We start from the raw sequence: 25,183 nt of genomic DNA, 5'->3' as shown, positions 1-25,183 counted from the left end.
ATTCAACCGAATTCGCAAGGCACACTATGTATTTCTATTGTGCCACACTTTGGTTGTGAGTGAGAAGTGGTTTCCAACGCAGCAAGGCGGCAGAGAGTTGAGGATACTTGATGAGGGAAGAGGGAGAAAGAAATGATATCAACACCAAGAGTGTCGATTAGGTGAGAAAATTACATTACAACACTGTCAATCATCCCAGTGTCACGTTTAAAAAAAAAAAAAAAACGTGCAGCACTTCTGTGAAAAATGCATAAAAAATGGGCGAGCAGTCAGTCAGAATAATGTGCAACATTAAAAAACACTTTTAAACTTTATTTTGGAGCTTTTTGTTTCCGAGGTAGCCTACCTCTCCAAAAATCAGGCTGTTCAGAGTGTAGCTCACTGCTCTGTAGTGCAGTAAATACAGTTCGTTGTATATTTAATACAATGCCTATGTAAAACTAAAGATGTGAGTCTTACTTAAATATGAAATCTGACACATTTTTATTTATTTTATCACTTTCTGGGTATGGAAGTGTCGCATTCTACCACAACAGATTGTCACAGCCACTTTGAATGTGTGCGAACAGATTGTGCTTTGAAAAAGAAACGGGCGCCTCCAGGAACATTTCACGTCTGCATCCCTACTCTGTCTGAAAACGGGACTAACATCTTTACATTATACATTTTCAAAAACATATCCATTATTCATGTCCCATATTTTAATACTATTAGCACTTCTATGCCACCCACCTAAATACCTGTGTGTTTCTTATCAAAGGAGCAAAAGCAGCCGGAGCGGCTTTGTTTGTGTGAGAGGAAATGAGTTGGGATTAAGAAAGTATTGCAGTGGTGGACCATCAGACTGAACTAAATTAGATCTGTGAGGTGATTACATTACTGTACACCATAAAACCTTAGATCCAGGCACAAGCGGGCACGGGAGAACCTTCACTTTTCACTCACCAGAGTGTTTGTGTTGATGGACGACAAAGGCAAACACACAAGCCCACACAGAAATACACAACACTCCACCTGTGTGGGTGGGAGGTGTGGCCACTCAGCAGCTGAGTGGGGCAGCATATGGAGTTTCTAATTGGGTAGAACAGCACAGCTGGAGGACACGAGTCCAGGACCTGGCCTCTGTTAATCAGTCCCACAATCCTCAGCTCTCCTCATTCATGATGCTGCGTGAGACACTCCGGTGGGTAAAGATTGTTGGATGAGTTCTCATGCACTGAGCAGGTTTTGTGGCATGTTCTCCCTTTTGGTTCCAGGTTAGATTAATAGCATTCGTTTCACACTTCAACAACATAGAATCACAACAGAAGTTCACATTTTACTCGATTTCACTGATTATTTTTGTGCAGCAAGGCCGAAAATCGTAAAACCATGTAAGTGGACAGGTTGAGTTCCAAGGTGAGATGTTACAAAAGCTGATCCCTCTTAAAACATACTGTAAAGAGTCAACAATGATTGTAAGAATGTGTTTTACCTTGTTAACATTCCCCTAACCCTTACCGAATTGTTTTAATGACTAACCTTAACCACGCTTAAAGCCCTGGTCTCCAGTGTAAAAGGTCTGTATCCAAAAAGCAGTGCGAGTATCCAGGATGTACAGTATTAAAGGATTGACAACAACAACTATACCAAGCATATTTTCGGAGATAATAAGTAGCTTATTACATTTAAAAGCACTTTGAACTTACTCTACTACTTAAATCTTCAATCTGCTCTGCTCTGTCCAGCTTCTGTATCTTAGTTATTATCAAGATACAGCAAATAAGAATGCAGCAAAACTGACCAGTACATACGTTGCAATCATCAAGCAGTAGCTGTTGAAATTATCTGATTGGTCGAAAGAGCGAGCCTCAACCAGAAACCTCTAGAAGATTTTGACACTACTGCTAGACTCCGACTTAATGGGAGGTGTTGACAGCATCGCTTCCCAGTAAGAGAAGGTGGGAACATATCTCTATTAAAAACAATATTCAAAAAGAGCTACAAACCTTATATAACTGTTATATCTGCATTAATGAAAATACGTAAGCTTCTACTCTACTAAAGTTAAATAATATACTTTTTAATCTATTGCATGTACAGACAGCTTTAGCACCTTTTGACACAAAATAAGTAAAGCCTTCTAAAAAGATACTTTTTAGTTTGATAAACCACAGTAAAAAAAGGCATTAAAATCTGTCCCATCTTCATCCACAACACTAAGCTGATAATAATAATAATACATTCTGTAATAGGCATTTTTGTGCATAATGAGTACTATACTTTAGATTTTTCAATCCTCATGCACTTTGATGACTGCAGGACTCTTATTTATGTTACATGAGATAAAAACACAGATTTTAAAATGCTCTGTTTTATATTTATTTGTTTATTTAGTTGTTTTAAAAGAGCACAGTTAGTTAGATATTTACAGTATATAATACTAAATACAGACAATATATCTGTTCACAGCAGAATCTGAAATAATTTAATGCACCACCAACAACTGAGGTATATTTGTCAGTACTCGAAATAAATTTATGAATAGTAAAAGTTATTCGACTCCTGAGAAACTCAAATTTAACAGCTCAGGCCTCTTCACACAGTGAGTGTGGAGATTAAAATCACACACTCTGCCTTTGGTGTTCATTTCTGGGGTATTATTAACCTTAACCAAAGAACTGATGTTTGATATGTAACTGTAAAGACACACGGTGAATTCGATTTTGGACTGATGTTATACTACCACCACCATTACCACCACTTCACCTTGCACTCATCATGTAGACACGAGCTCCCTTTAACTGCTGACATCAATTGAGAAACGTTTGCAACTCAGCGTGCGATCGGCAGCGCCTTCATTTGCAGCTCTACACCACGCACCGTGCCTATAAAAGCTGATAATGTGATAATTAAAAGAGCTGACAGGCAAGAACTGTCAGCAAGACACCCTGATTTACCAAGCTCTGCTATTTGTTATAGCTCTCAAATTACAATACTTCCACCCTTGAAGTATGACACATAAAATATCAATTGAAATAATTAACTAGATTAGAATTGGTGTGAAAAAAAAGAAAAGTTAAGGTGTCTCAATAGAGCACAGTTTGATAAAATCTTTTCCCGAAAACATCACAGGATCAGATTTAGACCTGAAACAAGGATTTCTAGCAGACAAAAGATCACCACCATGTCCCTCTCTTTCTCTCTCAACCACACCATGATTTATTACCTGAAAAGACAAGAGAACTAATTAGTGGAGTAATTAATTAATATAAATTTGCATATTTGCATTTGCAATTAGTGCAGTCAACTGATTAGTCTGAGATGGGGAGTTTGACTCATCAGATGCTGGTGTGTGTGTGTGTGTGTGTGTGTGTGTGCTGGACCAGAACGATCAGAAGACCAGCTGAGGCATTTTGGGGGGGGCAGTGATGAAGGGACTGTCATTTTTGTTTTTATTGTTTGTTGTTTTTGTGTCCATGTGTATTTTTTTTACAGTAAGTGTTCGTCCACGTACGCACACTCACCTGTATTCTGTGTGTCAACACATGCTTGGTGCTCAGCGTGTGTCGTGTCATTGTCGCTGTATCACCTGCTTCATCTTTCGTGTGGTCTTTCATGCTCTGGACTCACACCAAGGTGTCGTCAACACGCTGTGACACTGCGTGTGCTGCTGATCGATGTCTTGTAATGTACAATATAGAGAGATTGATAAGTCGCTTTAATTGATTCTCCTTGCAACAAGGTCATTCACATGCATAAGTTTGTGTGTGTGTTCCACATAACTGAGAAGTGCATATACCCATATCGAGTGCCAGCTGTGCCCCACTCTGGAATTGGCAGCGTGCCACTGGGCCTTTTCCACGGGGTGTACTTAATGTGTACGGCCCTGAGGTACCAACACTGTGCACGCCCCTGTGGTATGTTCACACCACCTTGTGCCTGCTGGAATTTCTTTACCGTTGTTTGGTGCTGCAATGATTAGTTGATTAATCAATTAGTTGATACAAATTTAGATCTATCAACCAATCCATACCTGTTTAATCACAGGTCACTGTTAAGCGAAAAGGCCAAAACTCTCACAATTGACCTTTTCCAATGACTTGGTGAGTTCATGAACAGAAAGTGGTGTCTCCAATTTGTTGTTTTTTGTTTATCAATTTAAACTTTCTGACATTTTATAGAACAAATGATTCATTGATCAGTCAAGAAAATGATCTGCAGACTAATTACTAATAGAAATAAGTATTTGGTTATAATATACTACAGTACACAGTCTATTAGTCTATCAACTCCTGTAGTTTGCTAAAAATAGATGATTACGTCCTGGTGGGTTAGCATAAAAATTAACACCACTGTGTGGAAAATAAACCCTCTTTCCCTGTGCACAAATATGTTCCATTGTTTTTTTCTGACTTCATTAAAACCCAACAAGTGCTACAACTTATTTCTTCTTCATCAGCAGGTTGACATGACTTATCAGAACCAAATCAAAAAACCTGATCTGACCTTGATATGTTTGAGGTTTGAATTGGGTATGGCCTAAGTAAGACAAATTAATGGGGAAGACCATGGCTTATATTTAAATAAGGACTTAATAAGGAATAAGGAGTCTATCTATATATTTATCTATCTATCACCTGTTGAGAATCCCGTACGTTCAGACTTTATTCCAGGCAAAAAACACATTAATTCATCTGTCTTACAAGGGGAGATGCAGATATTAGTTGTTATCCCTCTCTGGTCTGTGTTTTTGACGGTAAACGTGGGCCTCCCGGTGCCCATTACCGGAGCTGCCAGATGATCGGTAAGAATGGAGGTCCCATGGGACAGTGAACACGTGGTCTCGGCTGCCACAAGACGTCAGCGGCAGATGGCATGGGTACCCGCTGTTGGCATGAGTGTCATTCCTCAAAGAGAGAAGGAAGGGGAAGAGAGAGAGAGAGAGAGAGAGAGAGAGAGAGAGAGTGGGGAGAGAGGAAAAGAAGAGCAGAACGCAGCGAGACAGAGAAAAAGAGGCTGCGCAGCTTCCAGCTTCTTCCTCCAATTTTGTGGTTTGCAAGAGAAGAAGCTGCAGCGCAGATTCGGGGGAGACATTTGGGATCATGCAAGGTGGACACTGACCAGAGGTTAGTAGTATTTTATGCTGGCAACGCATGGGCCAACTCTTACACGCTTTGGAGAGTTAAATACTTAAACGTGTGCGTGATTTGTTGTTCTTCACTTTTACTCACACAAACAAAGAAACGTAACAGTAAATAAGGCGCAATAAAAGGCTTCAAGTGAGGTTCCTTTTATCACAAAAAGTCACAGTTGTGACATTGGCCTCGCTTGCCAAATTGTTCTTCTTCCTCTTGGGAGCATTCATCCACAAGGTAATTAACTAACAACCTTCAAAAGGCGTCGGCATGAACTCCACACTCATAATTTATGTTTTTGCTTTGGTCTCACAGGAAATATGTTGACACTGCCATTCGAGGAGCCTCATATCATGTGTGAGCCGCGGTTCGGTGCCAATTATCCCCGTGAAAGCTTACCTGAGAGCCTGGAGCAGGAGCGACAGCACAACCCAGACAGGTCCAACTCAGACATGAGGGAAGTCGAGGACGACATCTCGGACAGAGACGAGGACGAGAGAGAGGACGATCCGGATGATGATGATGGACTTCCTAAAAAGCGTGGTCCCCGCAAAAAGAAGGCAGGCAAGGAGCATGTGGACAGGGCCAAACTACGGCGCCAGGAAGCCAACGCCCGAGAACGCAGCCGGATGCACGGCTTGAATGCCGCGCTGGAGAGCCTGCGCAAAGTTGTGCCATGCTACTCCAAAACTCAAAAACTGTCCAAGATTGAGACTCTGAGACTGGCTAAAAATTACATCTGGGCCCTGTCAGAGACTCTGAGCGCAGGGAAGAGACCGGACCTCCTCGCCTTCGTACAGACTTTGTGTAAAGGATTATCTCAGCCCACAACCAACTTGGTGGCGGGCTGTTTGCAGCTGAACGCGAGAAATTTCCTTACAGACCACAACGGGGAGGTCATGTTCTCTGGCAGATCGCCCTACGATGCCATGTACTCGTACCCTGGCTCAGACATGAACACGCCCCCCGGTCACAGCGGCACTAGCTTGGAAAGCGGCGCCAAACCGTTCCGTCACTACAGCTACAGCAGCGCGTACGAGCCCTACTACGAAAACCAGTCCCCAGAGGGCGGGAGCCCGCATTTTGACGGCCAGCTGAGCCCCCCGATGAACTTTAATGGGATTTTCTCGCTGAAACACGACGATCCTCCCGACTACGGCAAAGGCAGCCACTATGGTATGCGCTACTGCAGTGCGCCGGGGCGCACCGCTCTTGCGCACAACTCCATGTACCGAGTGTCCCCAGAGTCCCGTTTCCCCTACGATCTACACGTCCGCAGCCAGTCCTTCCAAGCACAAGGGGAAGTTAATGGTTCTTTCCACAATTAATCAATGAACTGGACAAAGTTCAAGTTTCAGAAGCGATGCAATCCCCCCGCAGATGCAGTGAGTGGAACGAAATGGACTCCAGACATGCCGATGCACTGCAAAAACGCCCATTTTAACAAGTCATTTTGTGTTGTGTGCTATTTTACTTTGATATATGGTAAAAGTCTGCAAATTAGATACGAGGATTTCACTTTTTCTCAATTCTTTTTCCACCGAATATATGTCAACATGAGGCAGTCGAAAAAAAAAAAAGATACTAGAACGGTTTGGAAACAGAACCAGAGATCACAGTGTTAGAGTCAGATTTGATTCGCTGAAAGAAAATTAAAAATGAATGGTTCAGTGCCACATATTCGTTCCCACTGGAATTCAAACGCAGATTAAATCGATAAAGACGCAGTTTGGAGAACATTGTGAGCAGTTGAAGTGCATTACCATATTTGTATTTATTTTGCTAGTGTCCGTGCTTCAGATGTCACGATGATATTTGTTAGATATGGATTTAATGATTAAAGCTGATAGTGGACAATAAATTTGCAGCCATTCAAATTATTTCCGCGGCGAAATAAGAAGTCAGCTAAATGAAACAACAGGGGAAGAAGAGTCCATGGTTGCACTTCATCAGGGAAGTTTGCTGAAACCAGACTGGAGTTCAGAGATCCAGTCTGTTAGCAATAAAGGTCAATTGAGCTATGCAAGGCAGCCAAATGCAATCTTTGCTTATGAAAAAGTATAAATGTGTATTTCCTCTCACAAGGCGTTTCTCGTAATCTAATAATTAAACTGATGACAATGACACAAAATTAATTATTAGGAAAAAGCCAGTTTGGAAACGTGCATGTGTTTAGGAGACCTAATGATGATGTCATCTTAACTGGTCCTTTAAATACAGGAAGTTGGGGGAAAAAACGGAATTAAATGCATTTGTATTTGGAGTAAATAGTGTGGTAATAAGGTGAGTGTAAATTATTATTGTATTTATTTATTTAAGCTTATTTATTATAAGTCTGTCAATTTGAATGTGGATAATATAAAATATTGTATAATTCAACAGTGTTACCTTTTTTCTGTGAAACCCTCATCTACACTTTGTTTCAGTTGTGTTGTTGTGTAATTTTCACCACAGCTGAAAGTCGAACACTGGAAGGAAAAAAAATCACTTTGTGTGGGAGGTGAAACGACATCAATCCGATCAACATGCCTTAAAAAGAGATGACGACCATCAATATGCAACGAATTGAAAGTTTGGGATAGTTTGATGTGAACTTTTTACACTTCCTTGATCCTGCTGGGGAGCAACTGTGATGCACTTCATGTATTTCTGCACAATGTTGGTGACTGTACTCTCATAAATGCTGTTGATTTTGTAACTTTTACCCGAATGATGGATGATTATTGGACGGTATTTCTAATTTATTTCTGCCGTTACTGATCTGACACACACACACACACACACACACACACACATACACACACACACACACACACACACGCACTCCTGGAAACTCGTTATGGATCGAAATATTCGTGAAGTAATGTGTTCATGTTTTGTGATGTGTTTGTCGCAATAAAATGAAGAAGCTGCTTCTCAGCCTTCTGTGGAAATGATCGACAGCAGATGGCAATTACTAAATAAATTGTTAGAAAAATAAATCAAGATTTAAAAAAAAAAGAAAAGAAAAGAAAAAACGCCCGGAGCGTCGTTTTATTTATTTATTTATTTATTTATTTACAGTGTGCATGAGGCCTGTAATACTGTAGACCAGCACAGACCATCACTCTATCATATAAACCACAGAAATACATTTAAATCAATCCAAATTATATATATATTAGAACTCTACAAATGTTTTAACTGTACTTAAATTTGGGATTTTTCATTTTTTAGTTCATTCTAAAATATAAAGCTGTAAAAACGTCGCGTAAATTTCAGGCGGACCTTTATGAATTTCAGGTCAGAGATGATTGTCGATGCACTGTGACTCGATTTCAGCCGATCAGAAGTGACAAAAATGCCCATGAGGTGTTGGATGTCAGCCAGAGAGCACAGACAGTTGATCCCAGACCTCCCAGTCCGACGACAAATGGATCTGTAACCCCAAGAAAGTCGCTTTAAACTGTAATACTCAAAATATTTAATAGCCTGCTATTTGATCTGTCCTCTCCGACTCTGCTTTTGATAGTAAGAAATAAGGAGGAAATTTAATAGATTTATTTTTTACTTGCAGATTTTCTGAGGTCACTTAGTTTCAGTTTTAAAAACCGCTTCAGCTGAGCAAGAAAATTATTTGAGTTATAATCGGTGCAAGTTTAAAAAGTTAAAGTTAGAGTGTGGATGCATTGATTTATTCAGGTTTATGTCGTTTTGTGTTTATTCTACAAAGGTAAACATTGTTAATAAGATAATACATTGGGTTTTTTTTTTTTTTGCACGCACACACGCACACACACACACACACACACACACACACACACACACACACGCTTATCCTTTTAACTTTTGGCTTTATTGACTAATTGACAAATCTCTAGTTTACACATTTAAACTACATTACATATGAGAAACATTTTTAAAAACTCAGACTTTTGAAATTCTCACTGTGTCAGACTGAAAATGCAGCAACACATTCATCTTCACAAACTTAAAGACCTTGAAAAGTCTTGAATTAATAGCAGCCTGCATGTGATTACACGAACAACCTGTTTTTAATAGTGTTTTAACTGTGTAACCGGTGTTTTCAAGAATATGTGAGAAAGATTTTGTGGCGATTTGCACAACTCAGACTAAGGAGGAGTCGGACCAGTCTGTAGTTTTCATGCAACTAAATCAAAATATTTTTTAAAAACCTTAAAAACCTAAATACAAATTTCATCAAGTTATTGTTCTGCCAGTGATGTCCAGTGCATCAAGTTAGCAACAAGAACAAAGTTAAAGTGTGTGTTGAGTCTGCATTAATATGAAAAATATGAAAACAAAAAAAATCAAATTGTCTCTAGATTTACCAGTAAAAGTCATTTCAGGGCTGCGATTCTGTAACGTAATGTCACATTATTATTATCATGGTAGCAACCGAAGAAGAACTAAAGAAGAACTGTTCAGAGTAGAGCTGATGGATCGTCAGACAGGTTACACAAACTTTGTACAGTTGCTCAACACATTTCTTTCTTGTTCTGTTGATGCAGCAGCGAAAAGAAAACCAGACTCTGCTGAGATGTTGACTCACAGAAAGAAAAGAAATGCTGCATCTGGTGAATTGTGTTTCCAGCCAACAGGAATTTCTGTGGGACAATCAGCAAATCTGAGGAATCACTTCCTTGGAGAAAACTGGAAACATTAGAATATATATGTTTTAATGTAGGTAGGACTTGTTTTACTGTCAATCCCTCACTCATCTATTGCTTTGTCTAATCACAGAACTGGAAGACCGGGTTGCTGAGGGTCCCTCTGGGGCCCTAAAACCACCTCCTTAGCCCCCCATCCATCACTCCACAATTGGGTCTTATCTGTCTGTTTCTCTAAAAATCTCACCTTGTCATTTTTACTGCTTGATGCATGTGTTTGTGTGTGTGTGACAGTGAGGAATACATGTATGTATACTTATTCAAAACCCTCTTGGGGCTTCACACGGAGGCTGACAAAAGTGAGGAGGAGAGGAGGGAGGGACGTTGTTTCACACCCACAGGGTCCACAGAGTGGCATGCAGCAGTTTAGCATGGGGTCAAACGTGTACACACACCCCTGCATTCATGCAGCTCATTATGTTGGGATTGAGAGAGCGTGAGTAAGCGAGGGGGAGAAAGATAGAGGGAACGAGGGAGCATATGGCCCAGCTCTGTGTGGGAGGTGAAGGACAGGAACGGGGGATATATATGGTATAGAGGTGCATCTGCAATCTGAGATGTGGTGTCATAATTAGTGCAAAACAAACACTGTGCTTCAAAAGGGACAAGTTGCAGACTGACAATAATCATCTTAGAAACTGAGAAAAGTTTTATGCAATCACCTAACACAGGCAAACAAACTCAATTTCATCATTATATGCATTTTATTTAGTTATATATTATGGAAATGTCTTATAATCAGGAGCCTTTTTCCTGCAACGGCTGAAAATTCAAGCACCAGTCAAGAAAAATGAAAATAATGTTCCGCGCTATGTCGGCAAGCATCCTCAAATTTCGTGCCATTCCCAAGCCCCAGATGGTGTGGGATGGGAAACGTTCCCCCATTAAATTCCTAATAATCATTTCTCCTGTGGAATCGGGGGTGGTGGCAGTAGGGATGGAGGAGGGTGGGGGTGCGAGTGTGTGTGTGTGTGTGTGTGTGTGTGTGTGGCTGGGAAGTGAGGATTGGGTTGGTGGGTGAGGGGAGTAGAGGGATTTGGTGTTTTAATTAGACAGATTTAAGGAGCTGAACCCCCCTTTCAAACAGTGTGTGTGTGTGTGTGTGTGTTTGTGTGTGCGGAGAAACTCGACTCATTTGTGCTTATTTTTCTGTGGGTGCAAGTGTGAAAAAATTACACATACGAGTAGAGACGTGCACACGTGCGTGCATGAATGTATGTGTGCTGCAGGTCACGGCAGGGCTCGTGCTGCAGTGGAGGAGGCCTGACACTCTAGTACTATGGGCCAGGATCTCATTAACATGTCAGATTGGTGGATCAGTCTCTCTGGCAGCCGTCCCGGCCTCTCACAGGAAGTACTTTCTCTCTATCTGTGAACTTGGCACTGAAAGGTTAGACAGGGTGGGAGGGAGAGAGACGTGGGGAATTTATTGGCCTGGAGGAGAGAGGAGAGGAGAGGAGAGAGAGAAGCATTAATTATAATATTTGGTCAGATTGGATAAATATTGGGTGAAGGATTGTGGTGTAAGAGCTGCTTTTATCTGTCGGATAAAGTGGAAATAAATGAGTTAGGAGTAGTGCTGAAGATATTTTCATGGAGTGAGAGACAGATACCAACTCCTGCAGTTGCACTATTTTGGAGGTGGAGATATGCTAAATATGTGACAGGAGCATCTGTCACTACATCACCTTTGTGCTTTGTGCTCTTTGTCTGGGGGTACTCTGACTGGGTGTGGACGTGTGTGTGTCTGTGTGCAGGAGAGAGAGAAAGAAAGTGAGTGTGGCTACAATATGAGACAGTATACGGTGTGTTTTGGAGCAGGTGGGAAGAATACAGGGGTGTGATCCTCTGACACCCCAGCAACACCCTATTTCAGGGCACGGGTGCTAGTGGGTGAAGTGGATTCAATTCCCCCGACTGTGAATGAGAGCATCTGGTAGTCAAGACTGCACAGTGTCATGTATAGAGATAGATAGATAAATAGATAGGTAGACAGATAGATAGATAGATAGATAGATAGATAGATAGATAGATAGATAGATAGATAGATAGATAGATAGATAGATAGATAGATAGATAGATAGATAGATAACACAAGAAGAATATGCTTATGTGAGCCATGCCTCGCCAAAAAGAGCTTTCAGAGGATCTCTGATCGAGTATTATTGATTTACATAAAGATTAAAAGGGTTACAAAGTGATGTCAAATTTATAGAAATTCACCAGTTCAACAATCTACAAATAGAGACACTTTGGGACTGTGACTACTCTACCAAGAAGTGGGCAGCCAGTCAAAATGAAACCAAGAGCACAACAAACACTCATCAGTCAGGTAAAGAAACAACCCCAAGGGACAACCAAAGATTTGAAGGCATCATTGGAACTGGCTAACATCTGTGTTCATGAGTCTATAGTAGGTAAAACATTGAACAAGCAGGGTGCCCATAGCAGGACAACATGAAGGAAGCTGCTGCTTACTAAAAAGAACATTGCTGCACACCTGAAGTTTGCCAAAGAGCACATTGACACTCCACAGGAGTATTGGCAAAATGTTTTGTGGAATGATGAAACTAAGATTGAACTATTTGGAAAGAACACACAGCACTACATCTGGCGTAAAAAGGGCACTGCATATCATCAGGAAAACATCATCCAAACTGTAAAGTATGGTGGAGGAAACATCATGATTTGGGCCTGCTTTGATGGATTTGGGTCTGGCCAGTTTGCAGCGATTTGGGGTAAAATGAATTCCCAAGTGTATCAAAAAAATTTTCAGGTTAATGTGAGAATGTCTGTATATCAGCTGAAACTCTGTAGAAGATGGGTGATGCAACAGGACAATGGCGGACCTGTGGTCAATATTGATTAAACTATAGTTTTTAGTTTTACTCTCAGGTATGTTCACTGGTCTTTGTGTAAATCCTCACATGCAAAATACTGAAACAATCTGTCACTAGCACACAAACTGTTTTATTACAGCAATCAGTAAAGACTGATCATTGGTAAATTTACATCTTCAATCACATTTTGTCACATTCTGTTAAAATTGCTTACAGGAGCAACTCATGCCTCAACACATTCACAGCACAAGAGGCTCAGCCCACAGGGATCACAGTTACTAAGTATCAAGTAAACAGACAGACCTAACATTGATGAACAGCTTAAATTCACTTACACTCAACGCTTTTAGGACCATGTACCAAACTCTGATTAACACTTGTTGTATAAATCTCTGAAAGAAAATGTAAGTGGTCTTCCATTACTGTTAACATTTTACTTTCTTGACAGTGACTCATATAAGTAACTGTATACTCACAAGTTTAATGTTTTTTGTATGACAGATATTTCTTTGCAGCATTTCTCTTAATGTTAACTAAATGTGCTGAAGCCGAGAAACAAGCAGTAAAGACAACATTAATGCTGCTTTGAGCTTATTCATAGATAGATAGATAGATAGATAGATGGATAGATAGATAGATAGATAGATAGATAGATAGATAGATAGATAGATAGATAGATAGATAGATAGATAGATAGATACCTTTCTGTAGCCCCACAGAGGCTAATGTTTTACCACCATCAGCCATCTTCCTATTTGAAAATGAGAAATCACCAACATTAAACATGTAAGAACAAGAAGGAACTTTCTTGGCTCATCTAGACTAATTATATAGCGCTTTGTGAGGAGTCATTAGGTACATAATTAACTATCTATTAGTATGGAGCAAGAATCCATTCATAATATCTATACTAAAATGACTTACTGCTCTTTCTTAACTCGTAACGTATTGTTTCTGAATCACTCCTCCTTCTGATTAAATAGATTCTTGATCGACCATCAAATATCACTTGTGTGATCAATTCAGATGAGGCTATAGTCCCCGTGCAGGAGCTGTTTATAAAATAAAATTTGGTACACAGGCATCAGCTGGCAAAGAGCAGCAACAAACAACAATGAGCATCAGCAAAATCCAATTAAAAATTTCTATGAAAGAGAATACGTCTATGCTGTTTACACTGTAAGCCATGCAGATGCACAGTGAAAGACTTCTGCGGAGGTTATGACTGTAACAAATGTCCCAACCAGGCAGGACACCCATCTTATCGATGTATGATCTGTCTACTGTAGAATATCTTTGCATTTCCTTTTAGTATTCTGGTCCATTCTGCGCCATCACCAATCTGGCCCATACTGCCTTTCAAGCATTTCCTGTGGGACTCATGCTGTGTTCTCAAGGCCTCCCTCTCTCTCTCTCTCTCTCACACACACACACACACACACACATTACACATAGACACGCCGTGGACTGCAGAGGGAAGTGAGCTGTCTGTGGAGGGTTGGATTCTTGGTGCTGGTCCAAAAATGTGTCACTCGGGACACGCATGGCCTGCTGGAGGCAGGAATTCTGTCGCTAATGGGCCCCGCAGCCGTCGGCACCACCTGGGGATATGGGAGACGGGATGGATGGATGGGGGAGGATTGAGGAGGAAGGGAGGGAGAGAAATGGGAGTGTATGCAGCTCAATGTGTTGGTAACAAACAGGAGGATGTGATATGATATGATAACTGACTCGACTATATGTCTATCTTTCTATCTATCTATCTATCTATCTATCTATCTATCTATCAAGCTAGCTATCTACCTATCTATCAGCTTGAACTCTTTATTGCTCACTGAGCCATGTCTTCGATGTTTTTTTAATCTATAGCAATAAAAAGGAGAGTTTCCAGATTCTATTACACATAAACCAAGTTGTTCTCGTTCAATATGTTCTTTGAACTTGTGGAATTAATGTATTTAGAAGGAAAAGTCAACATTTTTCCCTGCCATGAAAGGCAGCTTATAAAAAATGTGAAGGCATAAACAGGCAGGGCAGGTGTTGACGATGCAAATGAAACGGATGACAGATGGTGAGCCTCGCGATTGCTCACTGTGCAGATAATGGATGGAGGTAATCAAATTCCTCTGAGGTTTTGGGACTTTCTTCAGAACTTTCCCATCAATTGCACCATCAAACGGTACCATCATCAAATACACCCCCCCACTACCTCAAAAGAAGGGATACAAAGAAGTTACAAGATTGTATTTCTTGATAGACCTGGCCAAGTTATGCCGCTACTGAAAATCCACTTTTCTGTTAATGTCTGTGGAATCGACGGATTCTGCAGACATAACTATCTGAAAGACACAATCTGCATCCCATCATGACAAATCCATGTGTTGTTTAATCCAAATACATGTCTCTGGTTTGAGTGTGTGTGGCTTTGCTGGGTATCAGACATGTTTTGACTATAATTTGTTGCAGCTATTATACTGTACAAAAGCAGCAACAGGGTAACTGAGCGAGATGCAGGGGAGGTCCATGCAAACCCTCCTTTCATTTTCTATGGTCGAAACTTCCATCAACGTATTCACTCGAGTTGTGAGAGTTGCTGTTACTTCAGAAAGCAGGATCATAAAAATGAGGATCTGATGTGTATTTTTCATATTTTGCACTGGGGAGGGGGCAAACAGGCTGTAGTTGCGTACCTTTATACATCAGTGTGATGACAGCCGTTTCATTTTCATAGGGCCCAGTTTGAAGGTCAGTTTAATGGTCCATTTGTGATTTTTATTCGTCTTGCTTCAGTGGAAGCTTCAAAACAAAGAGGGTCAGACAACGCAATAAATGAGCTTTTTTTTATGAGTAAAAGATGTCATTAAAAACGCACGACAGCATGGAATCTATTTTATCACACAACTTAGTCTCCAAACAATCTATCAAAGTATTTCTGGAGAAATTCATTTGCAAACTTGGCGTCGCTGTTATCAGTAGGAAAGACAAACATTGTTGTGTCAGACAAGACTTGAAAATGCCAATTCTGCATCTGAAAAGCATTTTCCTGTCACAACACTCAAAAGTGGCATATTACTGCAACAATTCTCTTTCACACTTCCAGCTATGATAACAGCTTCAAGTGTCACACATATGTCTGCATAAGAAGCGTAGGAGAAAGTATCACAGTGGCAAAGGGAAGAAAGTATGCTGAATATCACAAGTTTTTAAGTGTCAGGTGATGCTGGTTTTTTTCCAAATGCCTTTTTTTTTTTTTAAATAAATGTGATAATTGCTCCTGTAAAATCTCAGGACAATGCGCCATATTGGTTATGTTAAAGGTGCAAAAATTTTTTTGCTTTGCATTCCTTTTCATGTCGGAAGGATAATGTTCCTTATGCAGCAGTTTTCTGACAGGTTGGTAGGTAACCTGCTGGGAAGTGTCTGTTTCTAACAGTGTTCACTGGCACCTCAATCAGAGGAAAAATCCATGTCGAGAATGAGAAACATATTGTTAGAGAAATTTCCTGCGCAAGCTTACATTAAGTTTTTCCTTGACCCTTGCCCAAACAGATCAAGGGCACATACAGCCAAGTGACTTTTGGGAACTCATTTGGATAATCTATCCCTCAGTTACTTTAGCTTGTGTGAAATTCCCAATTAACTATATCCCGACAAAATCACAAAACAGCTCCATGTGAAATTTCTTAATGAATTCCTTTGTCTCTGACTGGCACAGATGAGGCATGAGAAAGGCACATGTACGGTGAGCATATTAGTTAGGCGAGCCCATGTGATGGTGCCCGTTCATGGCTGACGGAACATTGGTATCCTCGGGCATGGCTGCCAAGCTGCCAGTCTGTGCCGTCACACCTTGCTGCCTTTAAAGATTGCCCTGCAGAGACGGGGAGGAGGTACAGAGGGCCTCACGTTTTTAACAACGCACAGTCTGGCAATCCAGGAGGGTTTACGACTCAGGATCGGTGCCAAGAACTGCCCACTAGAGAGAAGGGGGGTGAGAGTGTGGGGGTGCAAGGAGATATGGGTGTAAAGCACACACACACACAAAGTCAGACCCCTCTCAGTCACACGTCCCCTGTACTGTATGTTAGTGTGTATTTATGTGTGTGTGTTCTTGGTGTCCAGCATGTCAACCAAGGCATCAAGCCTGCTATTTGACACGTTATATGAAAGAGGGAAGTGTGTGCACTTACAATGCACCCCTAGCGTCATGTACACACACACACACACACACACACACACACACACACTTTGCCTTTTCTCAGTAATCCACACAAATGGCAGTGGATGGCAGAATGTAAATGAGCTGGTTATTACACAGCAACGTTCATCAAGCTGAGCTGGAAAGACTTCAATGGCCCTGATGAATATGCATGCAAATTTGTTAATTAAGTTAATTATTCTGCTGAAAATTCATTTGTCTTCCCAAGGACATTTCTACGATGATTTTAACATGTTTCCACCATTAGTCATGCACGGTGCTATTGAAAATCACTTCTGTTCACCTTTAGAAAGTTGTGGCCAAAAAGGGGGAAAGAACACCTACAAATGAGGAAGAGGAGGGACAAGGCAGGTAGAGGACAACATATCAGGGGCGTGGAGTGTGTTCGGAGGTAGACGGCAGCTGGTGCAGCCTGAGGATAAGGTGGGGTAAGCCAAAAAGCATGGTTGTAGGATATTAGCTCAGTGGGTAGAGCATTGAGGAATCAGTGCCATGTCTGCAAAGCACTTTCAACAAAAATGTGTTTGTTGTAAGATACATTATGTGGCGTGTGGATATGGCCTGGACAGGAATATGACATCTGATTTCCATGTTATGTTATGTTATGTTATGTTATGTTATGTTATGTTATGTTATGTTATGTTATGTTATGTTATGTTATGTTATGTTATGTTATGTTATGTTATGATAAATGCAGATACAAAAATAAGAGTTACAAATGTAACTATGGTTCTATGACTTTTGGATGACTGCCAGAGACTGTATATAAAACCTGGCTCCATCAGCAAGAACAAACTAGCACAAGGATGATGTCTGGTCCTGCTCTTGAAAAGTGGTAAAAGGGAATTCAGGCTAAAATGTTGTATTTTGATTGATTTATATATTTTAGTGCACATGATTAAGATGAGTACCGGTATAATTACAGTTACATTATGTAAGGTGAGCATGAAGCTGGAGCTGAATTATGCATCAGGACATTATGGTTTCATTTATCAGTGGTCAGCATTGTTACTGATGCTATTTTGTGTCATATCACACAAAGTTTCCACTCTTTCAACACTGATTGTTGTACAATTAGGATTTTCAAGTGTGATGTTCTGTAAATAATAAATCAAATTACACCTTAACACAGGTTAATTTATTAATTAATCAACCTAGTGCTTACAAACCAATTGTTTACAAGCCTTACAAACATCAAGTCATGGATTTATCTTTTCAGTGCATTTCCTTTTCAGTCCATTTACAGAACTTGTGATGCAAGCACAAATTGCAGTACCCAGTTGACAACTTTCATTTTAATATTATTGTTACTGGAAATTCTGCGTTTTCTAGTTCTCTTAGTCTTTTAACATGTTTCAGATGTGGTCATCTTATGTAACATGTTGCATTCATGTCCTACAGGTCCTTGGCTTTGGCCACAATCCTTCACCAATTATCATCCAGTTCTAACTCAATATCACAAAGTAACCAAAAAAATGTCTTAATACATAAAATACTTGTAAATCAGCAACATTAAACTGAAAGTTGCAAAGTGAGAGAATCTGTCAGGATAAAAGTCAGGATACAAAACAAGCCAGATGGGAAAAATTCATAAAAAACATCAGGACGCACTGTTTGAAACATCAAATGGCCACACTTACAAGACGCAGCTAAGCCTTTGCAGTAGGCCTAGTCTGAATATCCAGATGTTTGATTTGTTAATTAAGTCTCCATGGTAGTTAATCACTGTGTTTTTCTATCTGACAACAGCAGGTAAGTAGATGAGGATGACCCTAAAATATAGAGATCTAATGTGGGATATGCAGAGACAGACTGCATTTGTTATTGTGGTTTCTGTTTAAAAATAAGTGTATTCCAAAAAAAAAAAAAAAAGTTGAAAAGATGAAAATGCATTAAAAGCAGCAAAGCTCTGTTGTTAGAACTAATTATGTTTTTAAGAGCGTACATCTCTGTCTTCATTTTTTTGTGGCTCACATTGTAACAGATAACGTGGCCCAGTAAACAAGTGCCCATGTCCCTCTAGTGGAGAAATGTAATATTACAGTTACAAAATACAGGTCAACATGCACCGTGAGAGATGGGTTATCAACTAAGATGATCAAATTTAAAATTTTAATGATGGTTTCCAACATGTCACCTTCCTGGATCTGTGATTAAGCAAAGCAAAGACATCTCTATGTGCACACAAGTGTGTGCGTTAAATTGTGGATTTTATGCCTTTTCAGAACGTGTTGTTTCTGTGACAGATTTGATCAGGACGAGCTGCATCAGTGAAATGTCAAACATGCCAGTGTATTTCATATACGGATAAAGTAATCTATATTTATTCACTGAAGCAGTTGTTTGTAATGATAAACCTGACACGTTAAAATTGATTTGCATGCATTTCCCTGACCGTCCAGATTAACAAGCACTGTGACTTCATTAGCAAAATGCACACATGTACACACACATTTGCACGTTAAATTCACATATGGTTGAAGTAATTATCGTTACAGATAACTGGAATTAAAGGGGAGATATCAATGCGACAAAAGGAGGGTGAGTTGCCCTGGAGAAAAGAAGAGCATGGAGCGAATGTTAGGGCCAGGGAGGGCTAGTCACAGAGCCTACATAAGAAAACAACAACAGCTGTTTGGCTTGTGGCTAAAAACAGGATTGAACAACAACATCATTTGCTAAGAAAATGATCCGGGAAAAGTGAATGTACTGACTTCAAGATAAGAAATGGGATGCCTTAGACAGTCTTTTCTCTTGGAGCTCTGCAGGGTGCCTTTTTGTTCTAGTCGTCTCTGCTGTTTTTGATGTTATTAATTCTTCTACACATTAAAAAAACAAAGAAAGCCACTTTGGGTGTTTTCCCAGCAGCTGGTGCTTCACACCAAAAAAGGTCTAACAGAGGTTTGGTCACTCTTTGCAGCGATTTGAAAAAATGTTAAATCTGTTAGAAACTGTTGTATCAAGAACTTCAACAACGACACAGAGGAAGCTGCATCTCATAGTCACAATGAAGGTTAAAATGTTCGCTAGCTCACTAACATTTGTGTTTATTGACTGTATAAAAACCACCTTATAAGACTAAATATAGGTCATTATTATTGTTGACCTGTGCACACAACTTTATTACAGCTACAGTATCCAGTGTCTTGCTGCTATTATATAGTCACACACACGCAAATAATATTTGACACAAAACCCTTTCCCACTAACTGCCAGAGAATGTGTGAGCACACCCGTGACTGCTCTGCCCTTGACTTGTATCCATTCATCCAAGCGTGCTGGATGGTTTAGTTAATTAAGCTTAATCTACCCCCAGAGACAGATATGAGTGCTGTTACAGTGGTCCGCTGAGCCGTCCCTGTTCACTCTTCTCTGGAACCCCCGTGGAGCTTTCAGGGCTGCTCTACTCAACCATGTTCCGGTCCATCGGCAGAAACACATGATATGTAACAGAGCTAAAATATTTAAAACACAGCACTGCAGCATTTTAAATACTTTTTAAATACATGATTTTGAAGAAAAACGCCTGCACTGCTTGGTTAGACATACTGGACTGGGTGATTTAATCACAAACACACCGTCTGTTATGTTTTATTGATCCTGCTGCTGAAAGCTAATTTGCTTATTTTGTGTCATTGACAAAGTCAGTCCACACCTATGTGATATTTAAGTAATACTGCTTGACATATATGAAAAATGTCCTATGTTTAGAGCTCTCACCCTTGTCTACAAAGTGGTCGACTCAGCAGTACCTGCCTACCTGAACTCCCACATCCAGGTCTACAATCCCTGCCACCCACTGTGCTCTTACTTGTAAGTCACTTTGGATAAAAGCGTCATTTGACTAAATGTAAATGTAAGACTAGAACTATTTAATTTTATATAAGATGTTAGTCTTTTATATTAGGTGACAAAAATGCAAGATACATTTACAGTATATATGTCAATAAATAGTTTGAATGAACAATAAGCAAATTGTGTGTGACGGACAAAGCTTGTTTTACAAATATTATTTAATACATAAATAAATAATACATATTTAGAACATAAAATGTGGTTTTAAGTTGTTGTTTTTTTTGTAAAACAAACAAAAATTTAAAAACCATCTTTAAGTTCACTGTGTAAGCCAGACATCAGCAAATGAGAATAACATTTATATTTAGCAAAAATAATCCTAAATCTCTTGTATGTGTATCTTAAATTGACACAAACAAATGATTACTGGCCTTATTTCCATTAAATTTTGTTGCCATCTTGTGGGTTGATTTGTTTAGTGCACTTAAATCGTTACCACAATGTGATCTAAAGGGGTGCGACATTTCAAGAGTCGCACAGAGCTGTTGTTTGACTACACATGTAGCTTTCACATCGGACATATTCAGACACCTTCACTTACTGGGCATTTCCCTACCTTTCCAATCCACAGACAGCATGGTATAAAGACAAAGTAAAAAAAAAAATTTAAATTCTAAATATAAAAATCTAAATTTGTCATTGATAAAAGTATTTAAAGCTTTTGCTGTAGCAAACTGCATTCAGGTGCATCCTGTTTGTTTCTCACATACACACACTTCTGTTTGTAAGGTCCCACAAACCACAACAAGAAGCGAAAGAAACTCGCTGTAGACCTCCACAATATGAATCTGTGGTAAAGCATTAGTCACCTCATGATGCCAAAGATCAGATAGAAATCAGTTTTTTGTTTTATATTTATGTAATTTCTGCCATTGTGTATGTTTTTCATTATACTTAATTGCATGAATGTATAACTTAAAAATCAACATTCATATGCAATATTACAATACTTTTACCAACAGTGTGGGCCATCATTTATGTTTGCTCTCCTTAAAAGTTTTACTAAGCCAAATCAATTTAATTCAATTCAATTTTATTTGCACGACGCCAAATCACAACAGAGGTCATCTCAAGGCACTTTACAGTGTTTAACATTTAATACCTTACAAAATATAACTGCGTACAGAAGTACTGTACATAAAAAACAGCCCCACAATCTTGTTTAAATCTTTGATCTAAATTCTGATTATTTACTTCAACCATTTTACTTAGTTCATTATGTTGATGATACTACTAGTCCTAAAACAAAGGAGAAGAAGTAGTAGAACTTGTTTAAAGAATGTAAACAGTGCATGTTAGTTAGCTGGACTTAATAGCATTTCTGGCTAAATAGTTTACTCAGTATCAGTATCTTAGCCAAAGTTGCAGAGCATTAGCATATCATTAACCAAGTGAATTAACTTGTGATACATCACTGTCATCACAGGATATAGTGTAGGAGTGCACACTGTCATTGTGGTTATTGCTAAAGGCCATTTTTTACTGGTTGATTTGACTCCGGAGGTAAATACTTATGTTATATTTAAGTAATACTACTTAACATATGTGAAAAATGTTCATAGAAGACTATTTAGTTTTATCATAGCACTAGTTAATATTTAATGACTAAATTGTGAGGTATATTTACATATGTCAATGAAGAGTGTTAATGAACAATAAGCAAATTGTGTGTGACGGATACCATAAAATGTGGCAATAAGTTAATGCACAGACTTATGACATACAGTAAAATGTGCAGAATAATATTCTCTGTAATTTATTTTTGCTTTGACAATGTGTCCATTTTAATAAAAAGTTCTAATAAAATAAAATCTACTCAGCATATTTATCTTGTGTCCTCATTTCTTTATCATTCACACTTTATTTTGAGCAATTGTTTAAAATTATTTATTTTTAATTGTTTTTGGATCATTTCTGTATAATTATACAAATAAATATTGTATTGAATTGTAAAATACTTGCACAGCAACATTTAAAATCCAGTCCATTGTACTAAGGCATCATTTTCAGTTGAAAAGGAGAAGTGAAAACAGCTGACTGGCATCTAACTCAGTTTTAATTAAAATATTTTACATGAACAGCAAAGAAATGTACATTCAAAAGAAGGTACAGAAGAGAAACAGCATCCCATACATTATTATTCACCTATTTACTAATGTACATTATTTATAAACTTTAAAATGTATGTAAAATATATGAAGGACATGTGCAAAACATAGGTAAAAATAAATAGATACAAACCATGTTAAATTTAAGAGCTTTTTCACCCTGGATCATTTTTTCTCAGAGTGCATTTCCAACATGACAGCAGAGTTTTGTGCTATCACACTCACATTGTGGAAAACTGAAGTGCCACTGGGGCTTCCTCTCTTCCTGTTGTTTCTCCATTCGTCTATATTCTTGCAAGTTAAAAAATACAACAGATGTTTTCGCAGTTTTTGCGAGAGCATATATAGAAGAGGGTTCATACAGCAGTGAGAATAAGCAAGTATTTGACAAATACTGAAGGCCATCTCAAAACGTTCTTGTGCTTTACATCCTATGGGTTCATACCATGTGTCAGTGATAATCATCATATTGTATGGTCCCCAGCAGATGAAGAAGGCTGCAACAATACATAAAACCACCACTACAGTCGCCCTGTGCCTTTTCCTGTTTGGAGAGCGCAAAACTCTCTTCAGGATGGCAGAATAACAGAACACAATGATGGCAAAAGGGAGGAAGAAGAGCAGTGACACCTGGAGATAATATCCCAGCTTGACATGAGCGCTCTCATCAATACATATGGGGATGTCGTTCCAGGTAGTTTCCACTGCGTATATAGCATTACTCACAGATGCTGAGATGCTGATGATCCAAGCAGCTACACAGGCTCCTATTGCAAACCACTGCCTCCTGACACGGTTAGGAAACTTGTGCATCACCACTGTTATGAAACGATCCACAGTCAGGGCAGTAAGTAGAATGATGCTGCTGTACAAACCAACATAGTATGACGCAGTCATGAATTTGCAGACAAAGTCCCCAAAGACCCATTGGTGCAGGTAACTCACAGCCCAGAACGGAAGTGTGATTGTGAAGATCAAATCAGAGCAGGCCACGTTCAGGACAAATAGATTTGTGACATTTTTCAGGTTCTCATAAAGGACAAGAACACATAAGAGGAGACCATTGCCGGTGACACTGAAGATGAAGATCAAAATGAAGAAGACGCCACTGATGGTTGTAAAGTCAAATATCTCATCACATAAAAATATTAAACTGTCAGTCACATCTGTGTTGTTCGTTGTGATGTTGTCTGCCATTGTAGATTTTCTAGGAAACATGAGAACAAAACTTAACTTGGCTGAATGTAATTAGGAGTGAGTAGATCTCTATAATAATAAAGCAGTTTTTTACTTGAAAAAAGCTATGTCTCATATTCTTTAAAATACAGGGAGTAATTACAAACAAAATCTGGAGAGCAGTTACAGTAAATCCTGAACAACTTACCCTGATGATCAGCTGGCACGTCTTGTAATGAACAGCAAAGGAAATGTTGAGATATTCAAAAGTGAACTAAGACTTCCCCTTTTTGTTTCACACTTAGTCAGTCATGTTGCAGCAGTATTCCAGTTATACTGTAACTGAATTCATGCAAACGTGCTGTTGTAACATTAATTTGAAACAATACTGAAGCAGTGAAATAGTCAGGAATTTAAATTGTGTAATTACAAATGTTATTGTAAAATATGGACATAATTATTTTAATGCTAATTTAAAGTGAAAATAAACACAATACCACATAAATTCATTTTCTTTTTGCATTCATATTAAAAATGAAAGTGAAAATCAGAAAAAAGAGATTGACATTTAACTGTCCTGTACATGTTACTGCTATCAAAGATGTCTATAAACTCAGCAGTCACTTCATTTGAACAGCCTCAGTTTGTTATACATGTATTCACCAAATATGGCATGTGGTATATGAGTGTGTCTGCCTAATGGCCAAAATGGTGTGCACTTTCTTTTTTTCATCACTTAGTCATATATGTAGTTCATTATTCTAACCACTTTTCCTATTCCAGGTTGTCAGTCTATTAAAGGGTCGACATACAGAGACAGACACTTCCGTTCACATCTCTGGGCAACCAGAGTGTTTTAAATGGCTTCCACACTCACTTGATATGATAGAGATAGAGATTTCATGTTAAAACCAAATTCATATACTGTGTGTATATATAATTCCACACTCGCTCCTTCCTTCAAGCTCGGGTCCTATATCAGTTGTTGTAGGCATAAGATGTCTACCTGTTGTCTTCCTGTTTGTGAAAAGATGATGCTTAGTTTTTATACTTAGGTTCCAAAAAGCCCAAATAGCAAAGAGAAATAAAAAATGCCTATCAAATTAGAGGTCAGCTCTGAAGAGGTTAATATAGATATTGCACTCAATTGTATGTTTCACCAGTATGTATACACTATCGCTTAAAGGTTTGGGATCAC

General features: G+C 39.1%; 2 protein-coding genes across 2 annotated transcripts; one reads left to right on the top strand and one right to left on the bottom strand.

The window, feature by feature from the left end:
• Window positions 1–4,857: 4,857 nt before the first annotated feature.
• Window positions 4,858–6,445, top strand: LOC113171555 (neurogenic differentiation factor 6-B-like). Its single transcript, XM_026374000.1, is given in 3 exon segments — window positions 4,858–4,989; window positions 4,991–5,108; window positions 5,433–6,445. Coding segments are annotated over 3 exon segments (1,263 nt in total).
• Window positions 6,446–22,626: 16,181 nt separating this feature from the next.
• Window positions 22,627–24,226, bottom strand: LOC113171564 (chemokine XC receptor 1-like). Its single transcript, XM_026374013.1, has 2 exons — window positions 24,194–24,226; window positions 22,627–24,016 (listed from the first exon to the last, which is right to left on the bottom strand). Exon 2 carries the CDS (start codon window positions 24,004–24,006, stop codon window positions 22,975–22,977), a length of 1,032 nt encoding a protein of 343 aa, XP_026229798.1. The 5' UTR covers window positions 24,007–24,016; window positions 24,194–24,226; the 3' UTR covers window positions 22,627–22,974.
• Between the last annotated feature and the right edge of the window lie 957 nt (window positions 24,227–25,183).

The sequence above is a fragment of the Anabas testudineus genome, chromosome 17 (assembly GCF_900324465.2).
Source record: "Anabas testudineus chromosome 17, fAnaTes1.2, whole genome shotgun sequence".
Lineage (NCBI taxonomy): Eukaryota > Metazoa > Chordata > Actinopteri > Anabantiformes > Anabantidae > Anabas > Anabas testudineus.
The sequence above is the reverse complement of the archived record's forward strand: the minus strand, read 5'-3'. Positions and strand labels throughout refer to the sequence as shown.

Coding starts and splice junctions, on each gene's coding strand:
- LOC113171564 (XM_026374013.1), bottom strand. CDS start 24,006: ATGGCAGACAACATCACAACGAACAACACAGATGTGACTGACAGTTTA.